At 48.9% G+C, this 16,529-nt stretch overlaps 1 protein-coding gene across 1 annotated transcript in view; it reads right to left on the reverse strand.

Moving 5' to 3' along the window:
• The window catches only part of BAZ1B (bromodomain adjacent to zinc finger domain 1B), a 769,492-nt gene that overhangs the window by 184,872 nt on the left and 568,091 nt on the right, over positions 1–16,529 (reverse strand). The window contains exon 14 of the mRNA XM_069614785.1: positions 12,284–12,431. Within this exon, the coding sequence (XP_069470886.1) occupies positions 12,284–12,431 (148 nt within the window). The remainder of the gene's footprint in view (positions 1–12,283; positions 12,432–16,529) is intronic.

Genomic DNA, 16,529 nt, shown 5'->3' on the forward strand with positions numbered 1-16,529 from the left:
ATAGTCGCCGAATCGGCTTGAGACAGTAGCTCCAATGGTCTATCAGTAGGTGTACTACCTTCCGTGGCTCTAGAGGGCCTAGTGGTTGGTTTTCTGGGTAGAGGCCTAGCCGTAGTTTTCGGGCCTAACGCGGCCTTCGGGACTGTTGCAGCATCGGATTTCCGTGCTTCGATGTGAAGGTTTTGGAGTAGCGCCCGCACTTGATTTTGATGCCACAGTCGCATTCTGTGTCACAGTATCTTGCCATATAGTGTCCTAAAATAGCAGGTAGTGTCTTTGTTCGGGGCATGTGTGTTGATAAAGCTCGATTCTCTATTCTCCACTAGTCCTCTTATTAGCACCATCCTTCCATCTGGCTCTATGGTAGACTAATAGTTTAAAGGGTACATGTGGTGCTATCCACGTAATTATCCCCTTGGCATATGCCGAATACGTTGTTCCTATGTGGTCCCTCTCCATTTCTTCCCCATCACCTCTTGTTTTTCTTTTGTCAGGCAAGTTTCCTGTAGTAAAGCAATGTCGATTCTCCGTCTCTTCAGAATACATCATGACCTTATTCCTCTTCAAATAATTGAGCCCCCTAACATTCGAGATCACTATCTTGAGGTCTTTCATCTCATCCATACCCTGTTCTGCCCCTGTCCTCCCTGGTCTTCCGCTCTAAGCGCAGTGGTGCGGTATGTGAAAATAGACATCTTCCAAGTCCAGAGACGATAGAAAATCCTCCTCTTCCAGCTGCCCTAGCATGTGCTGAAGTCTCACCATCCGAAACTTGGGACTTTATTTACTTGTTCAGATGGCGGAGGTCCAGAGTTACTCACCGTAGTGACCATCTAGTCCCCTTTCCTCCATACTTTTCGGACATTCCATCCAGTGGGACGGGACTGCAGCACATTTGTAAAAAAAAAAAAAAAAAAAAGCCCCAAATTGAATAATTTGTCCTCTTTTTACGCGGGGTACCACACGTGGCCGTAACCCTGCCCTCCATAGCTCCGCCCCACGCATCGTCTTTCAGTCCTTTTCTATCGATGGGTCTGAGACCTTCAAGCAATAATAGAGAATACTTATTAGAGGGGACAGCGGGCGGGCGTATGGAAGAAAGGGGACTATGGAATAGGAGTAAGATAGTCACTATGGTGAGTAACTTTGTTATACTCCTGCGTCCCGTCCCCTTTCCTCCATACTTTTGGGAGATACCCAAGCACTCTTCACAGGAAATACGGGTGGAACCCTCCTTACTGAAAAAGGTATTAAGAACAGCGTGGCTGAATTGAGCATCGGCTCTGGAGCCCAGGTCTTAGCAGTAATTCTTACCAAATGCTGGTGGGAAAACCCACGTAGCTACTTTGGCAACGGTTCGATGTGCTTACAGATCGACCAATAGATAGGAGGCAATGAGGGTAAAACATAAGCTGCAAAGAGGACCACCTCTAGCATGCCCCATTGCTGGAAAAGTTGGATATTGCAGTTCATCTCACACTCGTAACCAATGCCGACTGAGTTTATCTGCAGTCACAATGAGGTGACCCGGGATGTGTGGAGCCTGGAGCCAAACAATATACTGGATGGCCCAGCCCAAATTTGTATGACAAGATCCACAAGGAGAAAAGAGTGTCGCCCTGCTTGGTGATGTAAAACCTTGCTTTAAGGGAGGTATTCAGAAAGCCCCCCCGTGGGCCGTGGAAGTTGGGACGCCATTATCACACACCAGGGGCGAATTGCGTCACAGGAGCAAGTGAAGCAATAGTCTCCCTAGGGGAGTCGGGGGCCTTGCGTGCCATCCTAGCCTTTAAACCAGGAACCTTGACAGATCTAGGGAGTTAACTAGATAAGTCAGGGGCATCCCCAGAATTAGCCTCTAGTGGAGGATCCTCGGTAGAGCCAGTACTGGAAGGTCTGTGGTACACGACCACCTTCTTACGCCCCCTCAACAGAACTAGTATCACCACGGTGCATATGCGGAAAGGCTTATGAATTTATCTTACAGCTAAGACCCTCGATGAGGGACTCAATTCTGTTGGTAACCGTTTTAGCACCAAGCAGGGGAACCTCAGGTTTAACCCTGGTCTTATAGCCACCTCGAGAGGGTGCTGGCATATCTAAGATGTTTCGTGCACATCCTAGGAACAGACTCAGAATTATTCTCCAATGGCGGAACCTCGGCAGAGCCAGTACTGGAAGGCCTGTTGCTGATCACCTTTGCCCCCTCGACAGAATCGGTACCACTACAACCCCGAGCGTGGAATGGTTCGGGAATGTATCCTACCGATAGGACCCTTAGAGGGCGCCTCAAATCAGTTGGTACTGTAATTGGGAGGAACCTTGGGTTTTAACACGGGACATATAGCTCCCTAAAGAGGGGCCTCGAGCCGTGGCTCGGTGTGACAAGCACCAGAAACTGAGACCACAGGGCGTGCCCCGGTATCCAGAGCCAAAGACAAACTGAGCTGAACCTTAGCACCCAAATGGTGAACCTCTGAACCACGTCCGGTTTTGGCCGGTTCCACTGAGGAACCCTCAGAACCCTCTGGTGCGCTCATTAGGCCCTTGAGCCACCTCAGGGGAATCCCTGTAACTGAGCTCCTCTAGGTCATGCAATGACCTCACAGAGCGGGGCAGCTCATCCTCGTCTTCATCCGCTCAAGGCTCATCCCAACGAGGCGGAAACAGAAGACTGGTCCTCCATACCCACCGCCTCAGGTTTTAAAAGAAAAACCGAATTGGAGCAGCCGGGGTGGAACAGGAATGAAAAGACGCTTGAAATACGTCCTCATTGGGTCAGAGTGCACGAGTATCTGAAACTTCCCAAAAGAACTCCTCAGCCGAGGGCTTAAGTGTCAAAGAGGAAGAAACCACTCGTAAGGGACTTAACTCCTGAACACGAGGAGGATGGTTGCCAGGAGGGTCCACCACCGGCCGACTCCACATAGATCAGTGGAGCAAAAGCATGAGGGAGCGAGACAGTATGAGGCAGCGGAGCCCACGCACGCTGGTCAAAGGGCAGAACGGGTTACTATTGCCGAAAGGAATGCTCCCAGCACCAGACGCTGTAAATGTACGTCTAAAGGGAGGTATCCAAAATGGCCCCTGTTGACCGCACAGGTTGGGCCGTTATTTTGTCACAAACTGAAGAGAACTGCGTCACATGCCTAGCTGAGGCAATTGCCTCCTTAGGAGAGTCAGGGGACTTAAGTAACACTTCAGCCTTACAAGGATCCTCGGCAGAGTCGGTACTGGGTGGTCTCAGATTTAGTTGACATCTTCGAACCAGTCTCAAAATTAGCCTCTAACGGAGGAATCTCGGAGAAGCTGGTACCAGAGGGAATCCGGTCCGTTACCCCCCTCTGCCCCCTCGACAAAACCAGTACCACCATGTGTTAAGGACAATATCTCACCAACAAGACCCACAGATCTGTCGATATAGACTTTAGCCTCTGCAAGAGGTTTCAACCTGGTACGTAAAGCTCCCTTAAAGGGGCCTCTAGTCGGCACTCGCTTGATCAGAGGAACCTCGGAAAAGAATCTGGTCTTTATAGCTCCCCGAGAGGGGCCTCGAACCGTGGTTTGGTATAGAAAGCCTCAATGGCGGCCTCAGGTTGCACCCCAGTGTCTGTGAGGGAAGCTCCAAAGAAGGAGACCTCTGAGCGAACTCTGGTACCCAACGCCTCAGCACAACTAGGCTGGCTATTCGCACCGGATTGGTGAACCTCGAATCGTGATCCGGTATCGGCAGGCCCCTCGCAAAAACCCTCAGAGTCTGGTACGATAGCACAGCGAGTAGAGCGCTCGATTTGACATCTGTGCAGAGCCTGCTGAAGCAGGTTCGAATCCCGGCAGGGCCAAACTCAGCCTTTCATCCTTCCGAGGTCGATAATGAGCACCACACGCTGTGGGTAATAAGCAGCACTCAGATACCCGAGGGTTCGTAGTGCTATATAAATGCTAAATTATTAAAAACCCTGGTACGCCTATTAAGCCTGCAAGGCACCTCAGGAGAAATCTTGGTAGCAGAGCTTTTGGAGCCCCTCCCGGACCTGGAGGACCCTGGGAAGGAGTCCCCTGGCGGGGGTGCCCTGAAAAGTAAGGACCTTACCGGGCGTCTTTCTGTCGAAGAGTTGAAAATGCGATGGAGGAACTCTGGAAGATCTGCTCCCACCGACGAAGACGTTGAAGTGCCCGGACTGAAAGGGAATCGCGGTAGAAACAAGTCCCAACGGTGATCCGGTCCCTGACACTCCAGAGAGAATGGGGCTCCGCCCTAGCAAAGCGACGTTCACAAGAGGAACAGCAAATCCCAAATGATCCAGCATAGACGGAGGGCAACGCAACCGCAGATCCGGAGCAGGAGAGAAGGACAACGGGTAAGAAAAAGTCTTCCCGGTGATGCAAGTGCGTCCAGCTTCGACCGCACGGAGAAAAAGGACTTAAGGGCGATGCGCGGGCAGAGCTAAGGAGGGAGGGGCTACAGCCACGTGCAGTACACTGCGTAAAGAGAAGGACACATTTTTCAATTTGATGTTTTTTTACAAAGGTGAGGTGCTCCGGTCCAGTCACACTGGACTGAACGTCCAAAAAGTATGGGGGGGAGGGGACGGGAGAGTAACAATAGTACTCTCCAGAGCCTCTTTGGGATGAGCTTGATCGCCCCTTTTCTGATCATGGCCCGTACCTCCAGCAGCAGCTGAGGGATGTGGCTTTGCTGACTGGCCACTGGTGGTATCCGTGGACACTTCCGTTGGAACTCTAGGGTGAGTCTGTGGGCAAGATCGTCCAGCACCCAACAGTCGGTGGAGATGGTCTTCCACACGCTGACGAAGTTTGCCAGCCGGCCTCCCACCGGGGTGCACAGGTGGGGGCCCGACTCCACGGCCGGTTCAATCTTGCTTTGACGACTAAGAACTGCCTTGTCAACAACGACGTCCACCTCCAGACTTAGCGTGGCCCCTGTAGGTCTCCTGGGCCGATGAGCAGGGGGGGCTTTTATTTTGCATCTTTTACATTGTGGCACATGCACCTTTAGTGCAGTGACACAGGGAAGTCTTAGATTTCCCAAAGGTTTAAATACCTTCTCTGGGATAAACTACTGTTTCCCAGAGCAGTAAAGTGAAATTGACTTTACTTACATTTGTAACTTTCTAGACCCAGCACACACTATTTTACAATAGGGTGATTGAGGGGTTACCTAGTATTCCCTTTTGTTTAACTTCTCATGTAACAATTTCATGTCACCCTTTCCTCACTGAATGGCTGGTGGCAGTGGTTTTGTTTTTACTACCGTGGTGTGCATTTATGCGGGCTGCGTTCGCAGATGCAGTAAAGCACCCAAGGGTACCATTTTTGTCAAAATGGCCTCGCTTTTTTTTCACCATTTTTTTGTGGAAAGGTCCTTCTTGAGATTTACTCTGCGTGCCAAACCATGTTTGGTCCCTTTGTTCGCTTTAACTTTGGCAGGATTCACGAGTGAAGCTCGCTTCTGGCTCCAGGGTGTCTGGGAAGGCAGGAAGTGAGGGAGGTGCCCGACACTCCCTGTGCTTAGACTCCTAGGAGACCAAATTGCACTCTGCAGTGATTGGCCGGCTGACTGTTCCGGCGAGGACAGCCACCCTGCTGGGTTACCGACAGTTAGGCTGGAATGAATGGGAGAGAACTGAATAAGAGGCGAGGCTTTTGGCTTGGAAGGCAGAGTCGACCACTGGTCAAAGGAACTGAAGAAGAGCTTGAAGAGGACGCTTGTTGCAACTCCTGGACTGTTGGTTTGCCCGGTGAAGCCCTGCTGCTGTGCTGAAACTCCAAATCTGTATCGACAGAAGCCCCTGCAAGGATGACTTCTCCCCTGGAGTTGGTGGGACCAATCAACTCCAAAGCCAGCCACCTGGACATCCTTCTCAGAGCCGGTTGAATTTCCACAGAGTTGCTGCTGGAAACCGTATAGACACGGAGAGTAACACCAGATAGTGTGCGTTACTTTTAAGCTGGCCTAGAACTGCAGGAATATCCTCTGGAATCTCAAGAAGCAGGACTGACCGAGCATGAGCCCCCTCAACAGAGCGCGAGACCCCAGAAGCAAGGAAAGTCCATCTCTACAGCCAGGAACCGCAGTGTTGCTATTTGCGGTAGACGCGAGGAGCTGAAACACTGAACAGCCCCTGATTTGAAGATTGCTGGTTGCAAGTGGTGACCGTCCCAAGGCAGTGCAGGAGTCCCCATAAGTCCTCCCTCTTGTCCCCACGACTGAGGCCCAGGAACAGTTAGATCTGCACAGGAACAGAAGTCATCTGCTGCACTTAATTCAAAGGTACTGTACAAAGTTAGAGAACTTACCTCTTTCTGTAGAATTGCTTGCATCTTCTACCACTCACAAGTCTAACGGCTTGTGGCCCTACATTTGATTCTTTTCTTCAAAGAATTCTAAAACATTGTGGAAAGACTTTTCTACTTACCTACCAGAAGTGCTTCATCCTATACGAGACTTTTGCAACATTGACTTTGGCCTAGCCTGTTATACTAAATGTTTCTGTTGTGGGGATCCAAAGGTATTTGCCTGCTGAAGAATATTTCTGGTCTCTTGTTCCAATAATCTTTTCCTTTTACCAACTTATAACCGTATTCTAAATGCAAACAGTGAGATTAATGTCCCCAGCACCCTAGCTATTGAAGTCACCTGAGGGTGTAGTTTGTGTCTGTGGGCCATCCCAAAAGGGTCTTTACCGATTTAGAAACTATGTGTACAGTATTGAAGTGTATTTGTGTGGTACTATTATAACGCTCCCTTCTGAAGAAGGCTTATTCTAACTGACAGATAAATTAATTGTTTATTCACGAAACCTTGAGTTTAAGAGTTTATTTGGATACTTGTCACTGAATCTCTCTAACTCCCCAATGGCTCACATTGACCCCTCTTGAGATAAGCCTGGCTGCTCAACACTACCAAAACTGTGTAGTACAAGCTTATACCAAAGGTTGGATTTCCTATACCTGCAGTCAGAGATGTTTGTAGTGTTACCAAAGGGTACTGCATACAAACTTTGACTAACAGGCGAGAACCAGTAGGTATCCCCGCCTAGGCTCTAGTGTCTCTAGGCAGGCAAGAAGTGGGGGAGGAGTCTTCCAACCCCTTGTACTTTGTCTGCCAGAGTGCCTGAATAGGTCGAGGTCCCACAGGAGCTCTGCCTGTCCTGATTGCACAGCCAAACACCCCTTTCTGTAAAACGCTGGGAGAGATAAGAGTAGTGTGTGCTGGAGCAGTATAAAAAGGTGAGGCTTCTGGAGTGTAAAGCAGTCGGCCACAGGAAACGGAAGCAACCGAAGACGACTACCAGAGACACCTGCAGACTTTTTGCAAGACTGAAGCGACTAGTGCTGTCCCGAACCCGTTTTCTATGCGACAGGAGCTCCGAAGAGGACTCCTTTCCTTTGGCTGGTGGGAACAAGCAGTCCCAAGAAGAACTATGAAACGAGCCATCTCCCGAGGTCCTAGGAGCTTCCCGAGCTACGGAACCCCAATACCAGGAGACCTGCTGTCCATTTCAAGTGTATCATTGTGGAGAGACCGAATCCGTCAAAATCTGTGCTGAGCCCGTAAGGATATTGCAGAGATCCGATCCAACTCAACCAGAGCATGGGACTGCAGGAAGTGAAGAAGGACCGTGCAATCCGTGTCCTTTGTTGGTGCTGCTGCTGAAAAGGGGTCAAGACCGCAGAGTGAACCAAGAAGTTGCTGAAAGTTGTGCTACAGGCCTTCCGTCAAGAATGCTGCTGAGACACCGTCCATTGTCCTGCCTTTCGTCACCAGAACAAGGAATCCGGAGGTCGGGTCCAGTGCTGCCACATCGCGGAGGAGCCAACATGAACACTTTCTAACCAAAAGATACTGTCAGGGGGGAAAAAGGTATTGCTTACCCGATTCCAAGAAATCTCAGAGCGTTGAAGTATGTAGGGGTGTCCATGGCAACCCTCTCTTACCTCTGACCCAAGCTGCTGCTTGTGTCCCTTTCAAGTCCATTTTTAGGTCTCCTTTGTTAGTTGCTAACTCTGCTGCCATAACTTAAGAAATCTGCAGGAACTCTTCCCTACTCGCTGTTTGTCAAGACTTCAAGCTCTCTCTGAACTGCCTTCAGTTAGGGTTGCGTTTTTGGACTTTAAAGACTTGCCAGGAGAAGAAACCTTGCACTAAGCTCATGTTGCACTAACCACTTATTTTCCTCCCTTTAAGTGACTTTCCTGCATGTTTGCAGAGTAAATGCATTACCCTATGACTGGTTTAAAACCGCATGTGTGTGCAATTACTGATAACACAACCTTGCCTTTTCCCTTCATAACAGTGCTACAAATGTAACCGCAAACACAAAAGTGAAAGTGCCCTTTGAAGTTTATCATCTAGTATTCTTAAGTGTTCTACTGTAAATGTCTGACATATTTAAAGTGATTCTGGTGTAAATATATATCTCAAATATAACTATATGTTTAAGTGCTTCTTTGTTGTGCCTGTCTAAGATTCAGAGTACTTACCTACAGCTCACATCTTCCTCTTAAGATGAGCCTGACTGCTCTGCCACACTACCAAGGTCCTGAGATAGTACAGACTGATTTTAAGAGTTAGGGAACTAAAAACCAATGGGATAGCTTACTAATGTCTTACTGTCAGTAAGACATTAGGAAAAAACCCTCCAACAACTGTAATAGCATAAAAGTGACTGCTCTATTTTACCGAGGATGCCCAGTCTGACGGGGAATATTCACAGCATGTGAATCTATGAAAGAACCAATGCTGGAGAAGAGTGGTATTGTTAGCAAGGAGGGTACTGTAGGCCACAGAAGCGATTCTTTTGCACAGGGCATAGAGTTTTGTGCAGTCCTCATCAGGGGGAGACTCATGAAGAAACTGGAATTACTGCACATGTTCTAGTCGTGGTGAAGACTAGGGAGTCTGGAACGGAGTGGCTCTGGATTGCAGTGGATCAGAGGGTGCAGGGCGAAATATCTTTTCGATGTGTGGATTTAACGCCAAAGTAAGGGAGTACTTAAGCAAGGAGGGGCAATGTGTTTTTTTTATAGATTTAAGAAGCGGGATAGCCCGACTGAAAGATTTTCCTTGAGGTTGACTTCCACATAGTCCGAGCATCTAGTCTTCAATGGGGGAAGCCTCCAAGTTCGGATACAGGAGTGGCATCCACATTTTGTAATCCCGCTCGGCAGCGTGAGCAGGGGTAGTGGGTTAACTTCCCATGCCATCTGTAGTAATCCAAGAGTATAGGTTGTGAGAAAGTCCTGTGAGTCATCACAATCCGGAACATAGTAGACATCACCCGGATCATACTGGTCATCCCGAAAAATGTCTTCAGAGGGATCAGAAATTTTTAGTCCGGGAGAAGCAGTGAGCCTTAGGGGATTGAAACCTAGGAGACTTGCAGTGCCTAGGGCCTTCCTTTAAGGAATGGGACCCATTAACAAGGTCATCAAATTTATTTGAGAACCCAATAAATTCAGATACCTTCTCCATGCAGTTTTCAAACATTTCCCTAGTCCAGGAAGTTAATGCAGAGGTTTCTGGAAGTGGAAAAGCCAACTCAGCTGGAGCAGGGCCTTTGGGACTGGGACAAAGGAGGGTAGGCCTGTGTATACTCCAAGGGCAGACACTCTGCTTTCTGGGGGCAGAATCACAAGAAGGGTCCTTATAATGCTCAGTTCCCCTGACCATGTACTCCCCCTGCCCATATACCCACCCCCCCCCCAAAGTTTGATATGAGCATTGCCTAAAGCAGCATGTTCCAACGTCCCTTTCGACGCATCGGAAACAGGCGTTTGAACTTTAGGGGAGACATCCTGGGTAATGAAGACTTGGTACCATGTGTTGACCACAACAGTCACCAGGCCCCATCGAAAGTTGACGAGCCTGAGGATGCCAAAGGCTTTTTCGGCTGTTCCGAAGAATTGAGAGTGGTTACATTCATGGCCTTAGAATGAGAGTGTCTGTGTGTGCCCTTGTCGCCAGGTTGTGATTTCCCCATAGCAATGCTTTCGGCATGCCTAGTGGGGCTGGGGACGGGCACATATGAGACAGCAGAGACTGCAACAATGTCTTTGGCCTCCGAAACTGAGCCGTGGCTGCTAGAGAAGTCCTAGTTTAAGGTGCCGGTGGGAGAATGACGACGTCTGCATGGGCGTAGGCGGCCCACCACTTTGTGCGCCTTTCTTTAAGCGTCTTAAAGAGTCAACAGCTTTGCAACGCCGCTTGTCGTGGTCATGAGATAGACCATTATTTCACTCCATATGAGTGTCCTTCCACATAAACCTCCTGTTACAGGAAGGGCAAACTTTAAATAGAGTTCTCGCCATCGTAAAGTGGAAAGAGCAGCCAGACATGTAAAGGAAGAGGAGAGAATGGGAAGAAAAAGGCATTCTCTAAAAAGAAGTGTTGAGAATAAGGGACCTCACTCTCCCTACTGCAAGGCCGAAGCCTGAAGGCAAAGACCGACAGACGTCGAGAAGTCAACAAAGATTCACAGGATAGCAAACTTGAACAGTCAAAGTCCCCGATGGATGCGTTGAAGACACGTGGAACAGCAATAATTCTCAACACTAGCTCTTGAAAGAAAGCAACCAACCAGAATGGCAGAAAAAAATTATAATCTGGGGACCACACGCGAGGGATCATGGGAACACCATACGTCATAGTGAGAGTGTGACAGACACACCCAGGTCGACGTCCTTTTTGATCTCGAAAAAAGGATGCAATATTACACAATTACAAGATATCGGACTGTATGCACAGCATTTGATTATAAGCAGATTCACAAGCATCAAAAATAACTATTTCCAGGACCTGGAGGAGGTGGGCGAGGTGCGCAGGTCAGTGGGCTGGAGGAGGGGTGTGCTTTTTGTGTGTTGGGGGGCGGTCGAGTTCTGGCAATGTACTAGAGATTCTGCCTGGAGCACCGCCTCCAATGACAAGGTGAAGGCTGGGCAGAGGCCCATCATGGAATGCAGGCGACTACTTGCGGATTCCGCTTGCGTTCCCAGCTTGCACATTGGTCAGCTCTCGCCTGCAGGTGCTAATGTACGTGATCAGAATTAGATGTAAAGACTAGATGGAACTATTGATATGGGTCATAAGGAAAAGTCAAGGAGTTTGGGATCAGCTCATGGGTTGAGCACCAGTTGCAAAGATGCATGCAAACAGCAGGTCACAGAAGTAGGTTTTCCATCTAAAGCCTTTGGCCTTGTGACCATGTACATTTTCAAGTGTTAATTCGTCAAGATGCATGTTCCCCAACAAAATTTGTCAACACTGAGATTTAGATACACAAACCCTAACTATGCACAAAGAAAACTGATCTAATGGAGTGTTTTACAGTAGCCATACTAGAATTAAGCATTATGTAACAACTTAACATTTTTAGCAATGAGTTGCATGACTTAACTAAATTTTTTTTTAACACATACTGGTATTTGCCAAAAATATAGTTCGCATAATGAAAGTATGATCCTGTATACTTAGGTTTGCAATTATTTGAAAAAGAAAAAAGGCTAGCACTCCCACAGAGGCCTTTGGCACTTTTAAGAGTGGAGGAGATGACTACTGCTGCACTCTTATCTCCATTAGCACCTTTGTACTTTCACTGAACAGTGATGAGAGGGTGAAGAGAGCCCTGGGGCCAATGGAGGAATACAGGGTGAGCTGTGTTTTCATTGACCAGGGTAATTTAAAATCGCCAGCAGTGCTACACAATTATAAATTAAATTAGCAAACCTACAGAAAAACATAGTAAATTGCTAAGCAACATAGCATATTTTATGCATTGCAAACCACTTCAAATGTATTCTAGATTGAGACCGATGGGCGTTTCAAGCCACTGCAGAAGTGGCAGTCAGATTGACTTAATGACATAAGTCAGCATCTGAATACCCTCAACTAATTTAGCTCACACTGGTGAAAGGGAGGCGACCCTACCGCTTCAGCATCAATGACAAATTCTGAACAAAGGGCGTAAAGCCACCAACAGGCCTATACACTGTACAAGAGGTTGAACCTAGTGAAAGATAGTATGCACTCCACAACGGGAGGGCGGGGGTAGCACTAAAGAACCCCTTCCATCCACCCCAACCATGCCCAGACCTGCTCAATTCAGCTCCTCCTGGAAACAAGCCAATAGAGTACACAGGGGAAACAGTTATTACTTTTATTGGCTCTCCACCCACTGCAGTTACCTGCTTCATGCACACTCATTCTGGAATCACCATCATAGGGGGCTCTTTTTTTCCAAGAAAAATATTGTACAAGTACCTTTCTTGCGACACACTTTGCAGCGGGCATTCTCAGAAGACATGTCCCACTTGATGCAGGCATCGAGCATTCCCAGTAGAACATGCATACGAGAGAACGTTTGTGCATCACGGATTGCAGTTTTCCACTTCTCCACAGCTGACGCTACCTATAAGCAAAGAAGTACGAGACCATAAGTCACCCAAAAAAGGCACCCATTTTTTATATTGCTAAATCAACTGAGCTCAAGTCATCTACACTTTCTGCCATAACACTGCCTCTGCAAAACATCCCTGACACCAACATGCAGGGACCAGACTACCGTACAGACTAGCTTTTTAGCAGAAGAGTAGCGATCAGCTTGAAAATGTATAAATGAGCCTTGGTTCCAACCAGAATTTGACAGTGAACTTATTCTAAATAGTTGAGGTCTTAACGTATGTGCAAAAGATGCACTACATCCTACCCAAAAGTAGCGATTTTTGAGGTTGACAAATGGCAGGCAAGGCCATCAAGAATAATGCCCACGAAGTGTGAGAGTACTGAAAGAGGAACAAAGCCGCATGGTTCCAGATAAAAGGTGCATCCCACACATGGCCCAACCCAGGTCTACACTGAGTAATGTGTACAGGATCTCAAGAAGATCAAACCACCAAGAAAGCAGCTGTCTGAGAAACTGGGCAGCATCAAATTACTGAAATCTAGAGTTAGAGGATTATCACTACACAACATTGGAGTTCCCTATAAGTGTTTGCCTGGGAGGGGAGGAAATAATTGTCGGCTTTGTGTTTGTATCAAAATAAAAATCATAAAATACAGATATTCACAGCTAATCGTGAATACCACACTATCCAGCATGTTAGGAAGACTAAGGAACAAGTTACAAAACTAACTTATTCTCCAACATGGGTCTAGAATGGATTCACATGCTCATGAATATTCCCAGTCAGGCCGGGAATCTTCGTTAAAAAAAAGTTTCACTTTCAATTACAAACTATTTTTCCTCTAAACCAATCACTACTCTGGGTCATACTGCCCCAGCCAATGACTGCCATCTTCGTAAGCCCCTCCTCTGGCAACGATCTTCAGATTTGCTAAGCATGTAAAGAGGCAGCATGACCAAGACGAGCCGCGGAGGGGTAGGAGGGAGGGTTCGCATGTGAATCCAGGCCAGACCCATGCTTGAGAACAATTTTTACAGGTAATTAACTTGTTCCTTCTCCAGCATGTTGTCTGGCATGGATTCAGATGCTCATGAATAAATACACAGCAGTACAATCATTACACAACCACAGGAGGTGGCAAGGCTCAAAAGCAGCAACAACTTACCTTGGAACAGTCTGGCTGGGCCGACTCCGGACGCCTCTCTGGAATCCTTGCTGACGCAGTAGAATACACGTAGCAGCCCTGCAGATGTCCAGCAGGAGCACACCAGACAGGAACACTGCCGTTGCAGTGATCGCTCTGGTAGAATGGGCTCTCAGACAGGTGGGCAGCAGTCTGTTTGCCAACCGATGTGTGTGATACAGCCAGAGAGCCACCTGGAGATGGAAGCCTTGGGCAAGGCTTTCCCATGGTTCACAGGACCAAAGTTCACGAACAGTTGAGACGTCTTCCGAAAACTTTGTGCGGGCCACAAAACTTCAGAGCACGAGCAACGTCCAGCAAGTGCAAGGTCCTTTCAGCTGGTGACTAAAGCATAGGAAATGACACAGGCAACACCAAAGGCTCGTTGAAATTGAATTCCGACAACCTTTGACATGAAGGAGGGGTCCATCACACCATCTTCGATTTGTGAAAAGTGAGATATGGCTGTTTGCAGGATAGGACCTGCATCTCACCCACCCCTCCTGGCAGAAGTGATGGCCACAAGGAAAGCAGTTTTCCACGAGAGGGGCCCGACGCATAGGCTCGAAGGGGGCTCCCATGAGCCTCGTCAGCACCATGTTGAGTTCCCACACCAGGGCAGGAGCCTTCACCGGCAAGAAAGATCGAAGCAGTCCTTCGAGGATCTCCTTGATGAGACGGTGAGACCACAGAGAAGATAGTCCTGGAGACCTGGTGTAGACGCAGATAGCTGCCAGATTAACCTTGATCGAGGCGTGCGCCAGCCCGCCTTGGTCAAGAAGAAAGGAAGCATCTGTGGGGCGTGACCCTCAGAGGGTTAAAGGACATTTGTACCGCGTACTATCACCACCGGAGTGGTCCCCTGGCGCACTGAAAGAGGAGGGGAGGTTGAGTTAGTGGGAGGAAGCAGGAAAAGTGCAAGAGAGCAGTGATGTTCTGTTGGCGGCCTCAGCCCGGTGGGTCCGTTGGCTGGGCCTGGGGTGTTTGCGGCCGGTAGTCGTGTACTGTTGTGCAAGACTATGTGCGTTTTTGTTTTGTTGTTGCGATGTAGTCAAGTTTGTGGGGTTTGTTGTGCTGTAGGTTTTGGTCGCGTTTGGTCTGGAGTTTGAGAGGTGTATGCAGAAAGGGAAATTGTTAGTAGGGTTGGTTAGTTTGCGTCTCTATCCTGAATTGAGGCGCTCGGCTTGAGTAGTCTCCCCTGATGCGGCTCTGTCCTGATCTGGGTCCGACTGGCATATAAGGTTCCTTACTCCTCTGGCCCCCACCTCTAACATGCTCTCTCAGAGCTCCTTATCCTCCCTTCATACTCCTGTGGCCAGTGCACCTCCCAATGTCAACCTCTCAGGTAATGTGGTGATTGCCAATATCTCGACAATTCCTCATCACTGTGGTGCCTGGGGGTAACTAAGGGGTGGTGAAAGTGTTGGTGGGATTGTCTGGGGTAGTTGTCTGTTTCCGTACATGCCGCCTGTGTTCCAGTCTATCCGGTGTCACCCGTCCAGGTGCCGTGGGAGTTACCCTCTCGGGTAGGGGATGTCTGTGTCCTTTCCGGTTTAGTCATCCTTTTTCTGGTTTTGGTTTCCAGATTTAGTCTCTGGTGTTGAAGAGCCAGGTTTTTAGTGATTTCCTGAATTTTAGGTGATCTTCAGTGTTCATTTCTTTTGGGATGTTGTTCCAGGTTTTTGCAGCTAAGTGGTAGAATAACCAGGTTACTCACCGTAGTGACCACCTTACTCCTAGTCCATAGTCCCCCTCCTCCACACCCACGGGACACCCCTCCGTCCCATGGGACGGGACCGGAGCACCCCGCAAAAAGCATCCAAAAATCTTTTGCGACCGGCACCACGTAGCGAAACGCATCCACTTGTGACCGTAGCACTTAACAGTCAATGCTGCTCTGGCCTTGTCAAGCACCTCCCTGCAGTCCGCTGGCAACTTGTATCCTCGGAACTCTAGGGCTGGAGGATCAAGTCCTCAGGTTCAGCAATCCTGGGCTGTGATGCAGGATTGCACCTCCTTCTCTGGTGAGCAGATGCGCAATTACTGGAGGCGAAGCTGACGGGCTGTGAAGGTCCGGATACCAAATCTGCCTTGGCCACACAGGGGCGACAAGCATCATCCTGCAAATGCACTGATTGATGACTCACAGCAGGAGAGGCAGCGGAGGAAACGCGTACAGGAACAGGAGGCACCATGGGAAGAACGCATCCACCATGCTACTCGGCTGGTGGAACCTGCTGGCAAATTTCTGGCATTAGGAGTTTGCCGCTGTCGCAAACAGATCAATCTGGGGTCTGCCCCACTTCATGAAGATGCTGTCCACCTGTCCGGCCAAAGTTCCCACTTGTGGCAGGAGCGCAACTCTGTGCCGAGGGAGTCTGCGATGGTGTTCTTGACTCCCGACAGGTGAAAGGGTATGAGGAACATCTCCTGGCCAAGGGCCCAGTGCCAAAAGTTCTGCGCCTCTCTGGAGAGAGCTGTGATCGAGTGCCCCCCTGCTTCCTAATGTAGAACATTGTGGTGGTGATGTCTGAAGATCCTCACCACCTTGTCCTTCGGGGATGGAAGAAAGGACTAGAGGGCCCAGAACACAGCCTGCAGCTCCAGGATATCGATGTGGAGATCCTTCTCCTCCGGCAGCCACAGGCCCCTGGCGTGCATATGTCCTGTGTGGGCTCCCCGGCCCTCCTGGGAAGCGTCCGTGGTGACCGTTTCCTGTTAAGGGAAGAGGGGGGCAGTGGGGCGGGGGTTTGGAACCCTGTGCCCCAGGTGGTGTACGCACCACCATCTTATCGTTTGACTTCACTCCTCGTTAGGGAGAATTCTCAAAATGTGCCAATTCCGCCATCCTTGGAGCCCTCCAGCTCTTTTGCTAAACTTTGTGACTTTGTACTTTTCAAATCAATGTGTTTTCTGCGTT

Source organism: Ambystoma mexicanum, chromosome 9 (genome assembly GCF_040938575.1).
Source record: "Ambystoma mexicanum isolate Mex_15411 chromosome 9, UKY_AmexF1_1, whole genome shotgun sequence".
NCBI lineage: Eukaryota > Metazoa > Chordata > Amphibia > Caudata > Ambystomatidae > Ambystoma > Ambystoma mexicanum.